The sequence below is a fragment of the Macrobrachium nipponense genome, chromosome 11 (assembly GCF_015104395.2).
Source record: "Macrobrachium nipponense isolate FS-2020 chromosome 11, ASM1510439v2, whole genome shotgun sequence".
Taxonomy (NCBI): domain Eukaryota; kingdom Metazoa; phylum Arthropoda; class Malacostraca; order Decapoda; family Palaemonidae; genus Macrobrachium; species Macrobrachium nipponense.
In genome coordinates this window covers 95,266,132-95,283,617 of record NC_061087.1, presented here as the reverse complement: position 1 = coordinate 95,283,617, position 17,486 = coordinate 95,266,132, and the positions used below count along the sequence as shown (strand labels likewise).

Below are 17,486 nucleotides of genomic sequence, written 5' to 3'. Positions count from 1 at the left end.
AAAGGTTCACGTTGTTAATTGCTTAAAAAAAATGAGAGAGAGAGAGAGAGAGAGAGAGAGAGAGAGAGAGAGAGACTTGTTCCTTTTTCATTAATATTAATGATATGTCTTGTCACGCAAGTGTACCGAATACTTAACTTCATCGTTTAGCAGAAAGGCCATGGAGAGAGAGAGAGAGAGGAGAGAGAGAGAGAGAAGAGAGGAGAGGAGGGAGAGTTTTGAAAGAAAGTTTAATCAAGACTAGTTTAATTGCTAGAGATGTTTTTGTTTATGCTTTGAACTGCGCTAACATTTTTGTTCTCTCACTCAGCTCAGCAATTTGTTAAACTACTCAAGAGACATCATCATCTCTCTCTCTCTCTCTCTTCTCTCTCTCTCTCTTATCAAGTGCAACAAAGTTAACTGTTTAGAGAAATAAGGTCTCACTGCTATAGTGCTGTACTTAATCCCATACAGATCAGTATCATACACGCATTCTCTCTCTCTCTCTCTCTCTCTCTCTCTCCTCTCCTCTCTCTCTCTCTCTCTTCTTTTTCAGTCAGTCATGGCCCTAATGAGCTATAACCTTCCAGTGCATTAGTTGTTATTCCCCATTCTTCTGGGAATGCCAGAGATTATCTGAATAGCAATCTTTGTCCACCATGAAATAAGGGGGACAGCTATACTCGTTATCCCCATAGATTAGTAAGCCCTTTTTTTTTTTCTTAACGAAAGGGTTGACGTATGATTTGTTTTCCCCTCTATCCTCCTCCGCGTAAGGAAAGGTAATTGCGTCTCGACATGATATTCTGCTGCTTTCATTTGCTCTTTATATTTTATATTTCCCTTCGTCGACCACAGACCTAGGAGGTGGGGATATACGTATATATTAATTTTGCAGACCAAAAAGGTGGGGGGAATACGTATATATTCATTTTAAATGTGGCCGTCGAGCTTGCAGTGCGTGACAAGTCTCGTTCCTTGCCGTGAAGTTTTACCATTAATGAAGGTCCCACTTCGTCTGAAGTCATCAAAAGTTCCATTACTCTACAATCATTTAAGCAGCGGTCGGTCAAGCAGTCAGGCATGTCTGTTCATGCCGTGTCTCATTAGAGAACTGAACAATTCTTTGTTATTGGTTACTGATAGCTTACAGAATGTATAAATTGTAGTCGAGTATGCAGACAGTTTAAACGCATTGCAAAGCCACTTTCGTCAAAGGACTGCAAGGTTATTGCAGTCCAGTAGGCGCGTGGAATTTTTTTTACCACGATAGTAAAGTGTTCTCATAACTTACGAAATCGTGTCATTGTTCAACAGGCGACATAGACTGCAGACTCAAGTTAAATGTGTCGAAAATTGGCCTCAAAATAAAACGAGTAAAAGAAAACTTCGGCGCAATCGACTTTCCTGTGTGAGCCCATTGGTGGCCTGTCTGGCACCGTTGCCATACGCATGAGCATGGCTACCTTCAACCGTAAATAAAATAAATGCTACGGAGGGTAGAGGGCTGCAATTGGTATGTTTGATGATTGGAGGATGAGAAAGATCAACTTACCAATTTGCAGCCCTTTAGCCTCAGCAGTTTTTAAGATCTGAGGGCGGACAGGACAAAAATGCGATAGCGATAGCGAGAACCTATACGAGAGAAAAGATGATTTTCATGAGACAGATATTATTTAAGACGAGAGTTATGTGCAAATACACAATTAAGACTAAAAGGAACTTGGATGAAGGGTGAAAAACCATTCCAAAGGGGGAATGGCAGGTGCACTCGAGGTACAAAGCAAGGAAGCGCTGGTCACATATGGTGTGACAGGAAAATGTGTTCCTTATCATGCTACAAGCGTTCATATATAGATATCAATAGTGAACATGATAGCAAGAGAGAGAAAGAGAGAGAGATGGTGGAAAGATACAGGTGTATAGTGTGGCTTCATCCTATTCTCACCTGCAAACCGTCGAGTAGGATTTTGTCTATATTTGAAACACTGTCGGGTAGGACTTTAAAACTGTCGAGTAGGTCTTTATCTTCATTCTAAAACTGTCGAGTAGGACTCTCTTTTATCTTTCCTCATTTGAAAACTCTCGAGTAGGACTATCTTTTATCTTTCTTCATTCGAAAGCTGTCGAGTAGGACTATCTTTCATCTTTCTTCATTCGAAAACTGTTGCGTTTAGGACTATCTTTTGCTCTTCCTTTTCCTCATTTTTCGAAAACTCCGGTCGAGGTAGGCTAGTCTTTTTATCTTTCTTCATTCGAAAACTCTCGAGTAGGACTATCTTTTAGCTTCATTCGAAAACGGCCGAGTAGGACTTTATCTTCATTCTAAAACGGTCCCCAATAGAATGAAGGAGAAACTTCGTTCAACATTTAAAATGCATGGAATCAGAATTCTTTGAACAGGTTAAAGGAACCAACTGAATATAAAGGTAGACTTTTGATTATCCCTTTCTCGGGGAGTAAGCCTACAAATTAACCTTCTTCTTCTTCTTGGGAGGGTAGGAAAACCTAAAATTGTCTGAAAAAGGTGTTTCGTGCTGAGTTTAAAGATAGGAATTTTAAGATAGGATATTTATGATTTATCGATTAGTATGAAAATTTAGTAAATTGAATAATGTGCTTGTTAAACAGTACAGAAAAGAATAGATCTAATAAAATATAGCGTATTTATTTTTATATCTTTTCCACTATCATTTACACAAATACACTTAAGAAATACCACTTGTAACACAGCTGTTTCATTTGGGTTAAAGATTTGAAAAGACCTCTTAGCTATGATTACTGTAATCGTGAAGATTACTATTTATCTTAAAATTATTTTTGTGTGTTTAGAATTTTCGTCACTGTAATTTCGACCAGCTCCGGCTTGATACAGAACGCCTCTTATCACTTTAATTCATTCTGTTTGTAGGATTAGATATCTAGTTCATAATTATATTATATTATGTCATTTATTGAGGTTATGAAAAAGAATGGAAAAAATTTGAAATTATATTTGATAAAGGTATGATTATTTAAGCAACGTTCTCTGTAAAGCTCCTTTGTAAAGATATGTATACGAAATATTTTATCTAGTGTACATGGCTTATAGCTGGAATAAAGGAATCAGTGTAATCTAATTCAATTCAGTTTGATTCGATTCAATGAACCGAGGCTGACGAATCAGTTTGAAGAGACTGCATCAAGGATCAATGACCACCTTTGGCTTTTGAAGGTCAAGGTGGAAGGGTCGAGGTCAGGATGAATTTGATATCCATTTAAGTGGATCATTAAGTCAGCACCCGTAGAATTCTGAGTCAGCAGTGAATAGAAGTAAATATTTATTAGTAACTATACGGATTCCTCAACATCAGAGTTGAAGGTCACTGAGCAGCTTCTAGAATTCAGAGACTTAATATGTAAGTACGTACAGCTAGGAGGTAGTTACTTTAAATGACGTGGAAATTATATTTCCGTTCACAGTAAGATGTAGTGCTGTGGCAAACATCAAGTCCTAATTCGAACACAGTTAGTCTTATTTCAGTGACAGGTAAAAAGTCCTGTTCTACCTTTTTAAAGTGCAGTTAGAGTTCTATCCCAAAAGGTTACAGGGGTAGATAAGGTCATGCTCTGCAAATTTCAAATGCAGATGGTCCTACTCGACAGTTTTCAAGCGCATGCAAAGCCCTACCCGACAGTTTTCAAGTGCATGCAAAGCCCTACTTGATAGATTTCAATTGTAGACAAAAATCCTACTTAACAGTTTCCAATTGTAGACAAAATCCTACTTGACAGTTTTCAGTTGTAAACAAAATTTATATTCGACAGTTTTCAGTTGTAGACAAAATCCTACTCGACAGTTTTCAGTTGTAGACAAAATCCTGCTCGATAGTTTTCAGTTATAGACAAAATCCTACTCTACAGTTTTCAATTGTAGACAAAATCCTACTCAACAGTTTTCATTTGTAGACAAAATTCTACTCGACAAATTCTTACTCGACAGTTTTCAATTGTAGACAAAATCCTACTCGACCGTTTTCCTCTACAGTATCCTGCTGCAGATAAAGTTATAATAGACAGTTCTAAAGTGCATTTACAGCATTCGTAAAGATTTTAAGATCAGCTTTCGTGAATTATTAGACACATTATTAAGAACTTCAGATTTATTGTCGCGTGTTTGCCACGTAATCAAAAAGCCAAATGCTCTTATCATTGAATCACAGTACAGATGAATATAGACGGATAATGAGGAAAAAACTTATCATTATAGAATCATCATTATTATAGATTCTTCCAGACTTGCAGGCAAAATTTCGTAGCAGCTTGAAAAACTGTAATCGAGCTAAAAAGTTAATAATTTTTTTTTTGTCAGACACTTGTGTAATGAGTTTTCTAAAATAAGAAAAGAAGAAATTCGTAGCAGCATCAAAAGAGGTAATCGAGGTAAAAAGCAGATAACATATTTTTCAGACACTTGTGTAATAGTTTTCTAAAATAAGAAAAGCTAATTGTTATCTTGAAAACACCTGTCTTCATAGCTGAAAAATGATTTGTACAAGTGTGACTCACCAGCTCTCAACTGAGACATGTCATCAGTTTGAAATTCTTATGGCTCGCTTAGCCCCAGTTTGTAACTTGTTCCCAATTTATTAGTAACTCCTCTGTATCAGTCACATAAATCATTGACCAGCTTGCCGTAAGTCACTTAAATAATTCACTTAAATAATTAACCAACGTGCAATTTATTTACAAACTCAAAGATCATTAGTAACTCCTTTGAGTACCTCAACAGCTTGCGCTCTTTCATGTAGCTCATCATTTTGTGAATTTTTCATAAATCACTGATTAGCAACTAAACCATATAACTCACCAGCCTACAGCTCATTCAGCTATAGATTAATAGTAACTGAACTATATACCTCACCAGCTTGCATCAAATTGATGTAGCTCATAAACTTGCAACTAATTCAGTTCCTCTACAAAACTCACCAGCTTACAACTCATTCACTTAACTCACCAGCTTACAACTCATTAAATAAACTCACCAGCCTTTTATAAGCATTCAACAATAACTCCACCTTACAACTCAATCACTAACACCAGCTTATCTCATTCAACAAAACCACACCAGCTACAACTCATTCACATAACTCACCAGCTTACAACTCATTCACATAACACACCAGCTTACAACTCATTCACATAACACACCAGCTTACAACTCATTCACATAACTCACCAGCTTACAACTTCATCACATTACACTGCTTACATCATTACTTCACAGCTTACAACTCATCCATTACCACGCTTACTCATTCACATAACTCACCCTCTTATCATTCACATACTCACTGTTACAACTCATCAAAACAGACTTCACTTCATACATAACTCACCAGCTTATAACTCATTCACATAACTCACCAGCTTACAACTCATTCACATAACTCACCAGCTTATAACTCATTCACATAACTCACCAGCTTAAAAAATATTCACATAACCACCCGCTTACAACTCATTCACATAACTCACCAGCTTACAACTCATTCACATAACACACCAGCTTTAAACTTCATTCACATACTCCACAGCTACAACTCATTCACATAACTCACCAGCTTACAACTCATTCACATAACACACCAGCTTACAACTCATTCACATAACTCACCAGCTTACAACTCATTCACATAACACACCAGCTTACAACTCATTCACATAACTCACCAGCTTACAACTCATTCGCATAACTTTCCAGTGTATACAACTACATACTTCATTTGCAACTCATCTATATCAATCATCAACTTGCAAATCATTCGTATAACCCCAGCAGCTTGCATCTCATCCATATAACTCATCAGCTTGCAACTCATTCGTAAATGAATTAGCAACTCGTCGGTGCAACTCGTAAATTAATTAGCAACTCATCGATGCAACTCGTAAATTAATTAGCAACTCGTCCCGTGTAACTCTTAATTAATTAGCAACTCCACTCGTTGGTGCAACTCGTAAATTAATTAGCAACTCATCGATGCAACTCGTAAGTTAATTATCAACTCGTCCCGTGCAACTCTTAATTAATTAGCAACTCCACTCGTTGGTGCAACTCGTCGGTGCAACTTGTAAATTGATTTGCAACTCGTCGGTGCAACTCGTAAATTAATGAGCAACTCGTTCGTGCAACTCATAAATTAATTAGTAACTCGTCGGTGCAACTCATAAGTTAATTTGCAACTCGTAAATTAATGAGCAACTCGTCCGTGCAACTTGTAAATTAATTTGCAACTCGTAAATTAGCAACTCGTCCGTGCCACTCGTAAATTAGCAACTCGTCCGTGCCACTCGTAAATTAATTAGTAACTCGTCGGTGCAACCCTTAAATTAATGAGCAACTCGTCAGTGCAACTCTTAAATTAATGCGCAACTCGTCGGTGCAAACTCACCAGCAAGTTGAAGTCCAGCTCCTTCTCCACCCACTTCTTGGCCTCGTTGAACTCGTCCATGAGACCCATGATGAAGAGGGTATCCAGGGAGTCGACGAGCGTGGCGCCCATGTCCCTGGCCCCGAAGAGCCCCGCCGTCTGCCACTGTCTGCTCACGGGGCGCAGCTCGTTCCTGCCCCAGGCGTAGGTCTTGTAGCCCTTCCACGCGTGGAGGGTCATCTGAGGAAGGCGCCGTGGTTTTTAGGTTACGGGGTTTTTTGGTGTATTCTGATCAACTCACTTGTAGGGAGTTGAATTTTGGTATATATTGTCACTCATGAGAATACTTTGTGATTTATTGTTAAATAATTGAATTATTTACGCAAATTTAATCGTTATTTCTAATGAGAAGGATTTATGGATGATTTTTAAAATAATGTGAATAATTTTTTTTCACTATATAATTGCAATGCCTTTGTATGAGCGATATAGTCTCTCAACCCTTACACGCTATAATCACATGTTTACTTTTTGTTCTTGGAAAAATGGTATAAAAAATCAAAATAAGCTTCCTCGAAGAGATTTATAAAAGCACCCGTTTCCCCACTGATTCTTATATTCAAATAAACAATTTATTGTTGTTTATTGGAGCGTAAACGAATATAAGTGATAAAAGTTATCACTTTCCTTTTGGAGGCATTAGGGTAATACAGTTAGAGTCGTGGCTCGTCGTCAGATATTCACCAGTGCACATAAGCCTGTTATCAGAACGCTGCGCTATATTGCTCGTTTTATATTTTTATTTTTTTCATCCCGTTCGCTAAAATCATTTTGTTAAGTAGCATGTCGTGTGAAATTTTGTTTCTAGCAATGTTTTGGTTTGTTGGTAACTGTTCGCGTACTGAAAAAAGGAATGGGAGATTATAAAATTGTTTTGAAGGTGATGTAAGGTTACAGAACACAGACACACAAACTATATATCTATCTGTCTATCTATCTATCTATATCTATATATATATATATATATATATATATATATATATATACTGTATGATGGAAAATGTTCTGTTACAACAGAATTCCATCTAATAAAAGGAGCCCATAAAAACACCAATATATAGAGAGAAAAGTACTATATTTCAGAGACTGCTGTCTCTGAAATATAGTACTTTTCTCTCTATATTTTGGTGATATGGGCTCCTTTTATTATATATATATATATATATATATATATATATATATATATATATATATATATATATATATAGGTAAATAGATAGATAAATATTTAGTTTGTGTATGTATGTGAAACTATTTTATGTAACCTGAAATCACCTTCGAAACAATTGTATAATCTCCCATTCCTTTTTTTTAATACACGAACAGCGTATTGAAAAAAAGAATTATATATGGATATATATGTAGAATATCTTATATTTATATTAGCATATATTATATATATATATAATTAATTGTATAATATATATATATATATAATCTAATATATATGGTTTGGTGGTGGGTGTGTTTGTTTGTGTGTGTGTATGTGTGCTGTGTGTGTGTGTTGTGTGTGTGCGGCTCTAATCACCAACTTTTATCTACGCAAGTTGACTACAACCTAAAACCATGTAGAGATTCGTCAATAACACTTGTTTATCACAACACCTGTTCGCTTTCGTGTGAAAATTAACACGTGATTATCCGCAGTTTCTCAGGTAGCGCAAGACAACGTCAGAATAGTCTTACCATTATATTGAAGGAATTTCGAAAGCTAAATAGCGCAGTGATTAGGGGTGTTCCGTATTGCGAGAGTGTGATGAAAATATGAATGGAGATATGGTTATTTATATATTATTTAAAAAGTTTTATAGTTACAAAATTGGAATATGCTTGTTCTATACCGTAAAAGCGTGGAGAAAATGTGAATGTAGAATTATGTTTTTTTTTCCGTTCCATAATGTAACTTGCTGAACAGGATATGAAGTAAATGTAACAAAAAAAAGGAATTATTTATTCTGCAATGAAGTAATTGTAACAAAACAGAAGGAATTGTAATGAGGGAGGGGCAGGGGGGCCGGGGGTCCTTAATACTAAAATGTGTACCAGACGCAAATGGAATTTTATGTACTGCAAAATATAACTTAAATAAAAACTATTACGTGTACTCTGAAGAATACGTATACTCTGAATAAAAAAGAAGTAAGGGAGTAATATCTTAGGTGAATGCACACTGCGCTGATTATTAAAAACTAAGAGGTATAATTATAACGCGTCATTTTCTCAGCCTAGCGTCCGTTTAAACTGAGACACTTCTTTTACGGTTATGTATGAAGTTCGCACCCGATATTCCGCTGAGGTTATGCGCGCGTCTGTCTGTCTATGTCTAGCTACGTCTGTCTGTCTACGTCTAGATACGTCTGTCTGTCTATGTGTAAAGCTGCGAGCCAGACGGGAGAGGAATGTAGGTCAACCAGCAGGCGTCTGATATGCAGTTAAGTTTGTGAAAAGAAAACTTCCTTTAAGCAACGCAATTATTTCCCTTCTGTCGTATTCACAAGACTGAATGTAATAGAGTAAATAAAAGAAAAAGGGGGTGGGGGTAACTCTGCCGCCCCAAATCGCCTGGCTCGGTGCGCGCGCGAGCTCGCCGAGGGTCGGTAAAAATAGCTGCTTATAACCGTCGATAAACATTGCACTTGACCGCACTTGTGTGTGTGTGTGGATGCCCCCTTGTACTTCCACTATCCTGTGGTTGGTTCTCTTGTGGGTATCTGGGAATTGTGTATATATATATATATATATATATTATATATATATAATATATATATATATAATATATCTAAATATATATATATATATATACATATATAGATATACATATATACATATATATATGTATACATATATATACATATATATATACATATACATACATATATATATATATTAAAGGTTTTTTTTTGCCACGAAGGAAAAAAATGAAAAAACGAGTTGGCGAGTACTTTCGGTCCTATTCGGACCCTTTACTGATGGGCATACTTGGTTTTACAAAGAACACCATAGTCAAAAGAAGGCTTAATATACAAACTGACACTACCAAATTAGCCATAAGGGCGATTTTCACTCTACAGAGAGGAGGAGGAGTCATAGGCTAGCCACACCTTGAAGGATACCCGCGGTAAACAAGTGATTCTTCCAGAAAAACAGTACATTTTGAAAACAACACGGGAGCATATACAATTTAATATCATGAATTTTTACACAAACTTTCCCAACAAAAAATTATTATTAATGAAAAGACGAAAGAAATATATATATATATATATATATCGAGCAAGAGAAAGAGGGAGAGAGAAAATATCGAACCAGAGAGAGAGAGAGAGAGAGAGAGAGAGAGACAGAGAGACAGACAGAGAGAGAGAGAGAGAGAGAGAGAGAGAGAGAGAGAGAGAGACGAGAGAGACAGAGAGAGAGACGAGAGAGAGAGAGAGAGAGAGATAGACAGAGAGAGAGAGAGAGAGAGAGAGAGAGAGACGAGAGAGAGAGAGAGAGAATTAATAACTATTACATGTGGGACTAATTTATTAGTTGTTCATTTATTTTGAGGTCCTTCATAAACATCTTACAAATATATGGGTCCAAATGGTACTTCCCAGACTAAGATTTAGGTTGTTTTTATTAGTGATTTGTATAATTGCCGATTCCAGTAAATTTCTTGAAACATAATCATTAGATCTAGCAATTACCGAGGCATCACCCCAATTAATACAATGAGATTTTTCACTCAGATGGATAAACAGTGCATTTGAAGTCTGGGCTGTTCTAACTGAATACATATGCTGCTTAACCCGAACACATAAATTCTTACTAGACTGACCAACGTAAAACGATGGGCAATCCTTACAAGGAATTTTGTAAATGATGTTGTTATTTGTTACGGGACTATTCTTAATTAGCATATCTTTAATGGTATTGTTATAAGAGAACACTACATTAAATTATGAAATTTAAATATTGATTTTATGGTTTCAAATCCACGAAAATAAGGTAAGCTAAGTACATTTTTAGGGATTTCTTTTTCATTAATAGCAACATTATAAAACTTTTTATGAGCTTTTTGATAACATAAATCAATCAAATGAGGTGGGTAGCAGCAGAGATCGTTTACTATCGTTTTTATGTATTCTATTTCTTGTTCAGGTATTGTGGACGTGATACGCAAAGCGCGTAGGAACATAGAAGAAAAAATTGAAATTTAATATTAAGATGGTGGCCAGAATAAAAATGTACATATGTTAAATTATGTGGGGTTTTCTATAAATACTGAATTTGCATTGGAAAGATTCTCTATGTATTAATACATCTAGGAAAGGGATGACATTGTTATTTTCAATTTCAACAATGAATTTATGGATGGCACTAAATTATTCAATTTAGACAGTAAATCATTTACATCGATACCACTAGGTAAGACTACTAAGATATCTTATAACAATACCATTAAAGATATGCTAATTAAGAATAGTCCCGTAACAAATAACAACATCATTTACAAAATTCCTTGTAAGGATTGCCCATCGTTTTACGTTGGTCAGTCTAGTAGAATTTATGTGTTCGGGTTAAGCAGCATATGTATTCAGTTAGAACAGCCCAGACTTCAAATGCACTGTTTATCCATCTGAGTGAAAAATCTCATTGTTTAATTGGGGTGATGCCTCGGTAATTGCTAGATCTAATGATTATGTTTCAAGAAATTTACTGGAATCGGCAATTATACAAATCACTAATAAAAACAACCTAAATCTTAGTCTGGGAATGTACCATTTGGACCCATATATTTGTAAGTGTTTATGAAGGAACTCAAAAATAAAATAAATGAACAACTAATAAATTAGTCCCACATGATATAGTTATTAATTCTCTCTCTCTCTCTCTCTCTCTCTCTCTCTCTCTCTCTCTCTGTCTTTCTCTCTCTCTCTCTCTCTCTCTCTCTCTCTCTCTCTCTCTCTTTCTCTCTCTCTCTGTCTCTCTCTTCTCTTCTTTCTCTCGCTCTCTCTCTCTCTCTCTCTCTCTCTCTCTCTGGTTCGATATTTCTCTCCCTCTCTCTTGCTCGATATATATATATATATATTTATATGTTCTTCGTCTTTTCATTAATAATAATTTTTTGTTGGGAAGTTGTGTAAAAATTCATGAATTAAATTAAATTGTATATGCTCCCGTTGTTGTTTTCAAAAATGTACTGTTTTTCCTTTTCTGGAAGAATCACTTGTTCTACCGCGGGTAATCCTTCAAGGGTGGTGGCTAGCCTATGACTCTCTCTCTCGCTGTTAGAAGTTGAAAATCCCGCCCTTTATGGCTAATTTGGCGTAGTGTCAGTTTTTTTTGTATATTAAGCCTTCTTTTGACTATGGTGTTCTTTGTAAACCAGTATGCCTCAGTAAAGGGTCCGAATAGGACCGAAAGTACTCGGCCAACTCGTTTTTTCATTTTTTCCTTCGTGGCAAAAAAAAACCTTTATTTATACATAGCATCACGTTTTATATACTTCGTGATCAAGTTATTCATCATATATATATATATATATATATATATATATATATATATATATACCCTATATATATATATATATATGTATATATATCGATATATATATATATATCCTTTTGAAGTGATGTTTACCCTCTCTCTCTCTCTCTCTCTCTCTCTCTCTCTCTCTCTCTCTCTCTCTCTCTCAATATAGTTGGTAATCCTAGAATTATGTAATATATATATTATATGTGTGTGTGTGTATTTCGAATTAGTATTTTACTCAAAAAGCATCATCCTCTTGAAATATGAAAGAGGAACGGTCAAATAACATAAAATGAGATTATGAGACCGTGAGATATATACCAGCCTCTACTCCGTATGTTATCACTAACGTGAACATGCTCACTCACAGTTACGCCCGACGAGAACCAGACACCGTGGACACATGGCACCCCCCCCCCCCCCAGACCCCTCACTGAAACTTGCAACATACCCCAGGAGTCCGACGGGAAGGGCATTGAGTCGCAGAAGAGCTAAGACGCGACAGTGAGTAAGAGCAGTGTCTCTCACTGAAGATGCGCTCAGGCGAAATCGTCTTGTGTAACTCCGGCTTCGCGCTGGTGAATCGGTTAAGCTAGCTAGACCTACCTCTGTTGTTTTTTTCACTCGTTTTCAATTGTTTTCATTTTTATTGAGTACAGAGCTCCTTTAGATTGAAGCCTTACGATTCTGATCGCTCGGGCCTCGTTGTGTGCGACATTGAATTGAGGGGAATACGTTTTCATTGGATTTAGTGGAGAGAGAAATAGACGCACTTATCTCTGGGAGTAAGTTTAACTATTCATTCACATCGTCCTAATGATCTTTGCCTAGCTTTCTTTTAAACCCTTCCACACTGTTGCTGTTTGCAACTTTTGATGGAGGCAGAGACGGACAAACACAGAGAGAAAGAGAGAGAGAGAGAGAGAGAGAGAGAGAGAGATCCAACGGTCTTCCACAAGCAGATATGATGACCCGCTATGTTGAATCTCTTCACCAAATCTCGTCATTTATCGCATTAAACAATTCCTGGCGTTTCCGCATTGTTACGACTGCACATGTACGACGTCTTCCTGTGCCAGGTGGACCAAATGAGAGCCGTCAGGCAGGAGAAGGCGCCCCGAAAATAACCTCGAACAGATACGACATAGATGGGAATTGTTATGATCTGCGCTCGCTCAGAGAAGGGTAATGGTGATATACATTATCAATTTTTACTGTTGGCGAGTTTATATATATATATATATATATATAGATATATTCTTGCTAAACGTCACGTTCTCCCACTGGTGAAGTAAAATGGTTCAAAAAGAATTTCGTAAGAACAGACGATATATCTGCTCTGTTGGATTTGTTGAAAGTATTGCGATATTGCAAGGCTTATAACAGTGTTCTTCATAATCACTAGCGAGAGAGAGAGAGAGAGAGAGACGAGAGACTGACTATTTTAGAATTCTTTCTTAAGAGTGTTGATTGATGTGAAATATAGTACCAGCTTCACAAGCCCGTCTCCAACCCTTCAAGCCCCCTCTCTCCCCTCCTACTCCTCCTCCTCCCCTCCCACCCAACACCGAACACACACACACACACTGACGTCCTTATCTGCAAAACGAGTAATATTAAACCCTTGTGTTTACAGTTTACACCCTCTTTCGCGTCCTCGATTGTAGAGCGGGTAACTCGTGCAGTGCATTTTTCTTCCAAGTTTCAGTGCATTGCTTCTTTCCCCAGAGGGAAAACTGCACAGGAACTACCTTCCTTTCATCCTTGCTTCCTTTACCTCTTTTATTTTATCCCTCCTCTCCCTCGCCACGGGATCGGAGTCCTCCCCTCCCTGGGTGACCACACGACTGACATCTTGGGAAGACGCCTCCGGCCTCGGGTAAATGCGGTCACTAATGTCATCGAGCACTTTTTCCAACAAGCCTTTCTTTTCCTTCTCCGCGCTGCTTGCTTGGCGAACTTTCAGGTCAGTTCCGAGAGGTTCTTTTTTTTCCGCGGCAGCGTCCGGGAACGGCACTGTGTCACTCCCGCCCCTGATGAAAGCAGACGTCCCTTGGAGCAGAGGGACGCGATCATGCCCACGGAGAAGAGCAAGCAAGGGACGAAGAGCAGGAACAAGCAGATCTTGACGCGCGATCTCAACACTCGCTTTAGCCAGAGGGAGCTTATTCGCTGCCTGGTAATGTACAACGGGAGTACATTAGCCGAGGCCATGGTAAGTGCACCACCAGCGCGCTCGACGAAGTCCGATCGCGCACTGGGACAGAGGCCATTCAGTCATTCGCTGACGAAATACGCTGTTCTGTTGGTGCTAGTGCTGCTGCTGCTGCTGCTGCTGCTCTACACTAACTATAAGCTGTAAGTACGTTGATAACGGGAGGGAGGTGGCGTTTGGGGGATACGGGGAGAGAAGAGGCGTATCGGATCGCGTTTTCGTTTATCGTCAACATATGACGATGAGCCGAGCTGGAGGTCCACTTTTTTTCTTCTTCTTCTTATGTCGTTACTCTCATGATTACGTCTGCAGAAGCTTGGATGGGAGCCTGGGACACACAAGACGTTAAATTGCTCTATGTAGTCGCCAAAGGAACCTTAAGTAATTTGTTAAAAAAAGAAACATTGCATTAGTCGACTCCCACATCCTAGATTAGACCGTCTTATCTCCTGGGACGATTTAGCCATTGTAAAACATTTAAGCCTCAGGTTAAAATCAGCCAGCTAGATCAAGAATAACACTTAGAGAGGAGAATCGATCCATATACTATATGAGAGAGGCGATTTCACTATCTAATGTGTTTTGTTTGAGCGCGTGTGTGTGTGTGTGTGTGTGTGCGCGTGTGCGTGCATGTGAACTGCATATTTGCGTGAGCGCGAGTTGCGTAACTCATAAAATCTTCCACGGTCGCAAAACCCGATAGTCTTATCTGCAATCGTAAATCACATCGCAATCGTATCGTAAATCCCGGATTTTTTTTCTCTTCCTTTATGACCGGTGTACTGCAGCACCCTTTTACCCTTCATGATTCACCTCTGGCACCTTGACGTTGCGATTCATCTTTTTTATTGTTTTTTTTTCTGCCATTTCTTTGGCACGCAGAGTATGGTCACAAATTTGACGTGTCTAGAGTTATGAGTTACCGGAAGCTATTTTTTCCTTCATTCGGTAACGTGGCGTAACTATTTCCTCCAATCCGTAACATGCCAAGTCATTGCATGTAAGGTAGCATGTTCCTCTGGTCAGTAACTTGTGTAATCATTACATGCACGATTTTTTTTTTACAGTCAGTGACATGTGCAATCATTTTTTCTTCTGTCAGAAACTTGTGAAATAAATGTTCCTTCAGTCGGTAACATATGAACTCACTTTTAATTTAGTCAGTAACATGTGAACTCACTTTTCCCTTGGTCAGTAACATGTAAACTCGCCTTTTCCCTCAGTCAGTAACATGTCAATAATTTTCCTTAAGTTAGTAAGGAGTGCAGTTATTTTTTCCTTCAGTCAGTAACATATGAAGCAATTTTTCCCCTCCGTCAGTCCCATATATGAAGAAACTTTTTCAGTGATTTTCCCCTCAGTCAGTCCCATATGCAGAAACTTTTTCAGCGATGTTCCCCTCAGCCAGCCCGAGACGAAGGAACTTTTATATTTAGCCAATAACACGTAAGGTATTTTCCTTCAGTCAGAAACGAGCGAAGACAATTTTATTGGCATTGCAGCAACCTGCTTTCTCAAGCGCCAACGAGACTGAAGGCCTGTTTTAATACTTGTATTCAGCGACGGACTGGCCATTTGGAGAAAGGGGACTTTTCCCCTTGGGCCGCTGGTTAAAAGGGGCCTGTGGGCTGGTCTTTAGTAAAAAAAAAAATTAATTAATTAAAACAAAAAATAAGAATTAAAAAATTTGCGAAGTTAGAAAGAAAACTTAAAAATCTGAAGAATAATGGAACAAAGAGACTATAATTGGATAAAAGAGAGAGAGAGAGAGAGAGAGAGAGAGAGAGAGAGAGAGAGAGAGAGAGAGAGAGAGAGTGGTTGTTCCGATAATTTTATCAATATTTTCTGTAAGCTATCGTTCATTAACCATCAGCCAGTATACAATATGCCACCTTTTCCATTTCATTATTTCTAACTGGTCGGGCAACACAGTCAGAATTCTATGATTATACACACACACACATAAATATATAATAAAGATTTATACAATAAAAAAAAAAACAGTTCAGTAGGGAAACTGTAATAATGGAAACTGAGCACATGATAACATTCTATTGTTATGTAGAATATAATGATCAAGCCGCTCAACACAGTGCCGTATTGCAATGTTCTTATCATTCTAGGCTTTTGGCTATACTGCTAGCGAAAGGTAACACACGTCACACAGGCAGTAAGACGCTACTCAATCGGTATTCCTTGTATGTTATTTTCTCGTAGCTATTATTATGCAAGTTAAAAAAAAATCTTTTGTGTTTCATTCAACGAACCTTAGATATAACAGTCATCATGTAGAAAATGGCGCAGTGTGTTCAAGAATCAGGAAAATTGTGTCCAAGTTAATCTTGTGAAAAGCATGGAATCGGGGTGTGTTAGTGAAGGAGAATTCGAATTGTATTCCAAAGTGAACACGTTTACTCCAGTGATTGTTCTTTCAAAGTGACGTGTGCAAAGTGTTGTGCTTAAGTGAAGTGGTTTTGTGTAATTTTTCATCATCAAGCCACTGAGCTTTCGCATATTTTAGCATTTCAGGAAAACACTTCAATATAGACATCCATACTCAACCGCTGTCACTGGGTTACTGTTTCTTTTGAAAGACATGGTGACACTTTGATGACATCATAATCTTATACATTGATATGAGACATTGCATTTTTGCTAACGTTACTTAAACTTTAGAGCACACATAATAATAATTATCAAGAAAAGCGAGAAGAAAATTTAGATTATATTATTTGGTTAACTAATATTTGAAATGTAATGATTTGTGAAAAGCTAGATGTGATACAAAAATATAACTCTAACGTGATTACTTAGTGAGCTTAGGCTCATCTGTAAAAATGTTCAACTGGTACCAAATAATCGATTTACAGTATTTCCTAATGATTTTTATTGCTTTGAGGTTTTACTTAATAATGCCTGTACTGTCGCATTAGGAGACTACACCGTTAAAGATATGAGCGAATGATGAGGATGAACACGAGTCTTTTTTTAAATGAACATTGCTATGAAATGTTCATCACGTAAGAATTGTCCAGTCTGCTGTTACCAGATACTCAGTAGGTACAACTTGTTAACTGATGCCTATCATATAATTGGTCTTGCTTACAAGTATCTCCTGACCTTGTCAGTTACTCGAGTTTCCTGTGAGAGAAGTTCTTCTACCTTGAAATTCATAAAAAATCGTCTAAGAAGCAGACTACTCTCACAGGAACACCTCCAGGAGTTTATGCTAATGACAGTAGAGAAGGACATATTAATGTCTCTCGATAATGATTTAATAATTGACAAAGTTGCATCGTGTGTGT

General features: G+C 37.6%; 1 protein-coding gene across 1 annotated transcript in view; it reads right to left on the bottom strand.

The window, feature by feature from the left end:
- Positions 1 to 14,166, bottom strand: part of LOC135209477 (mannosyl-oligosaccharide 1,2-alpha-mannosidase IA-like) — a gene marked incomplete at its 5' end in the record, with an annotated part of 27,714 nt that extends 13,548 nt beyond the window's left edge. Inside the window, 2 exons of the mRNA XM_064242135.1 lie at positions 6,414 to 6,632; positions 13,744 to 14,166. Of these exons, the coding sequence (XP_064098205.1) occupies positions 6,414 to 6,632; positions 13,744 to 14,166 (642 nt within the window). The remainder of the gene's footprint in view (positions 1 to 6,413; positions 6,633 to 13,743) is intronic.
- Positions 14,167 to 17,486: the final 3,320 nt, after the last annotated feature.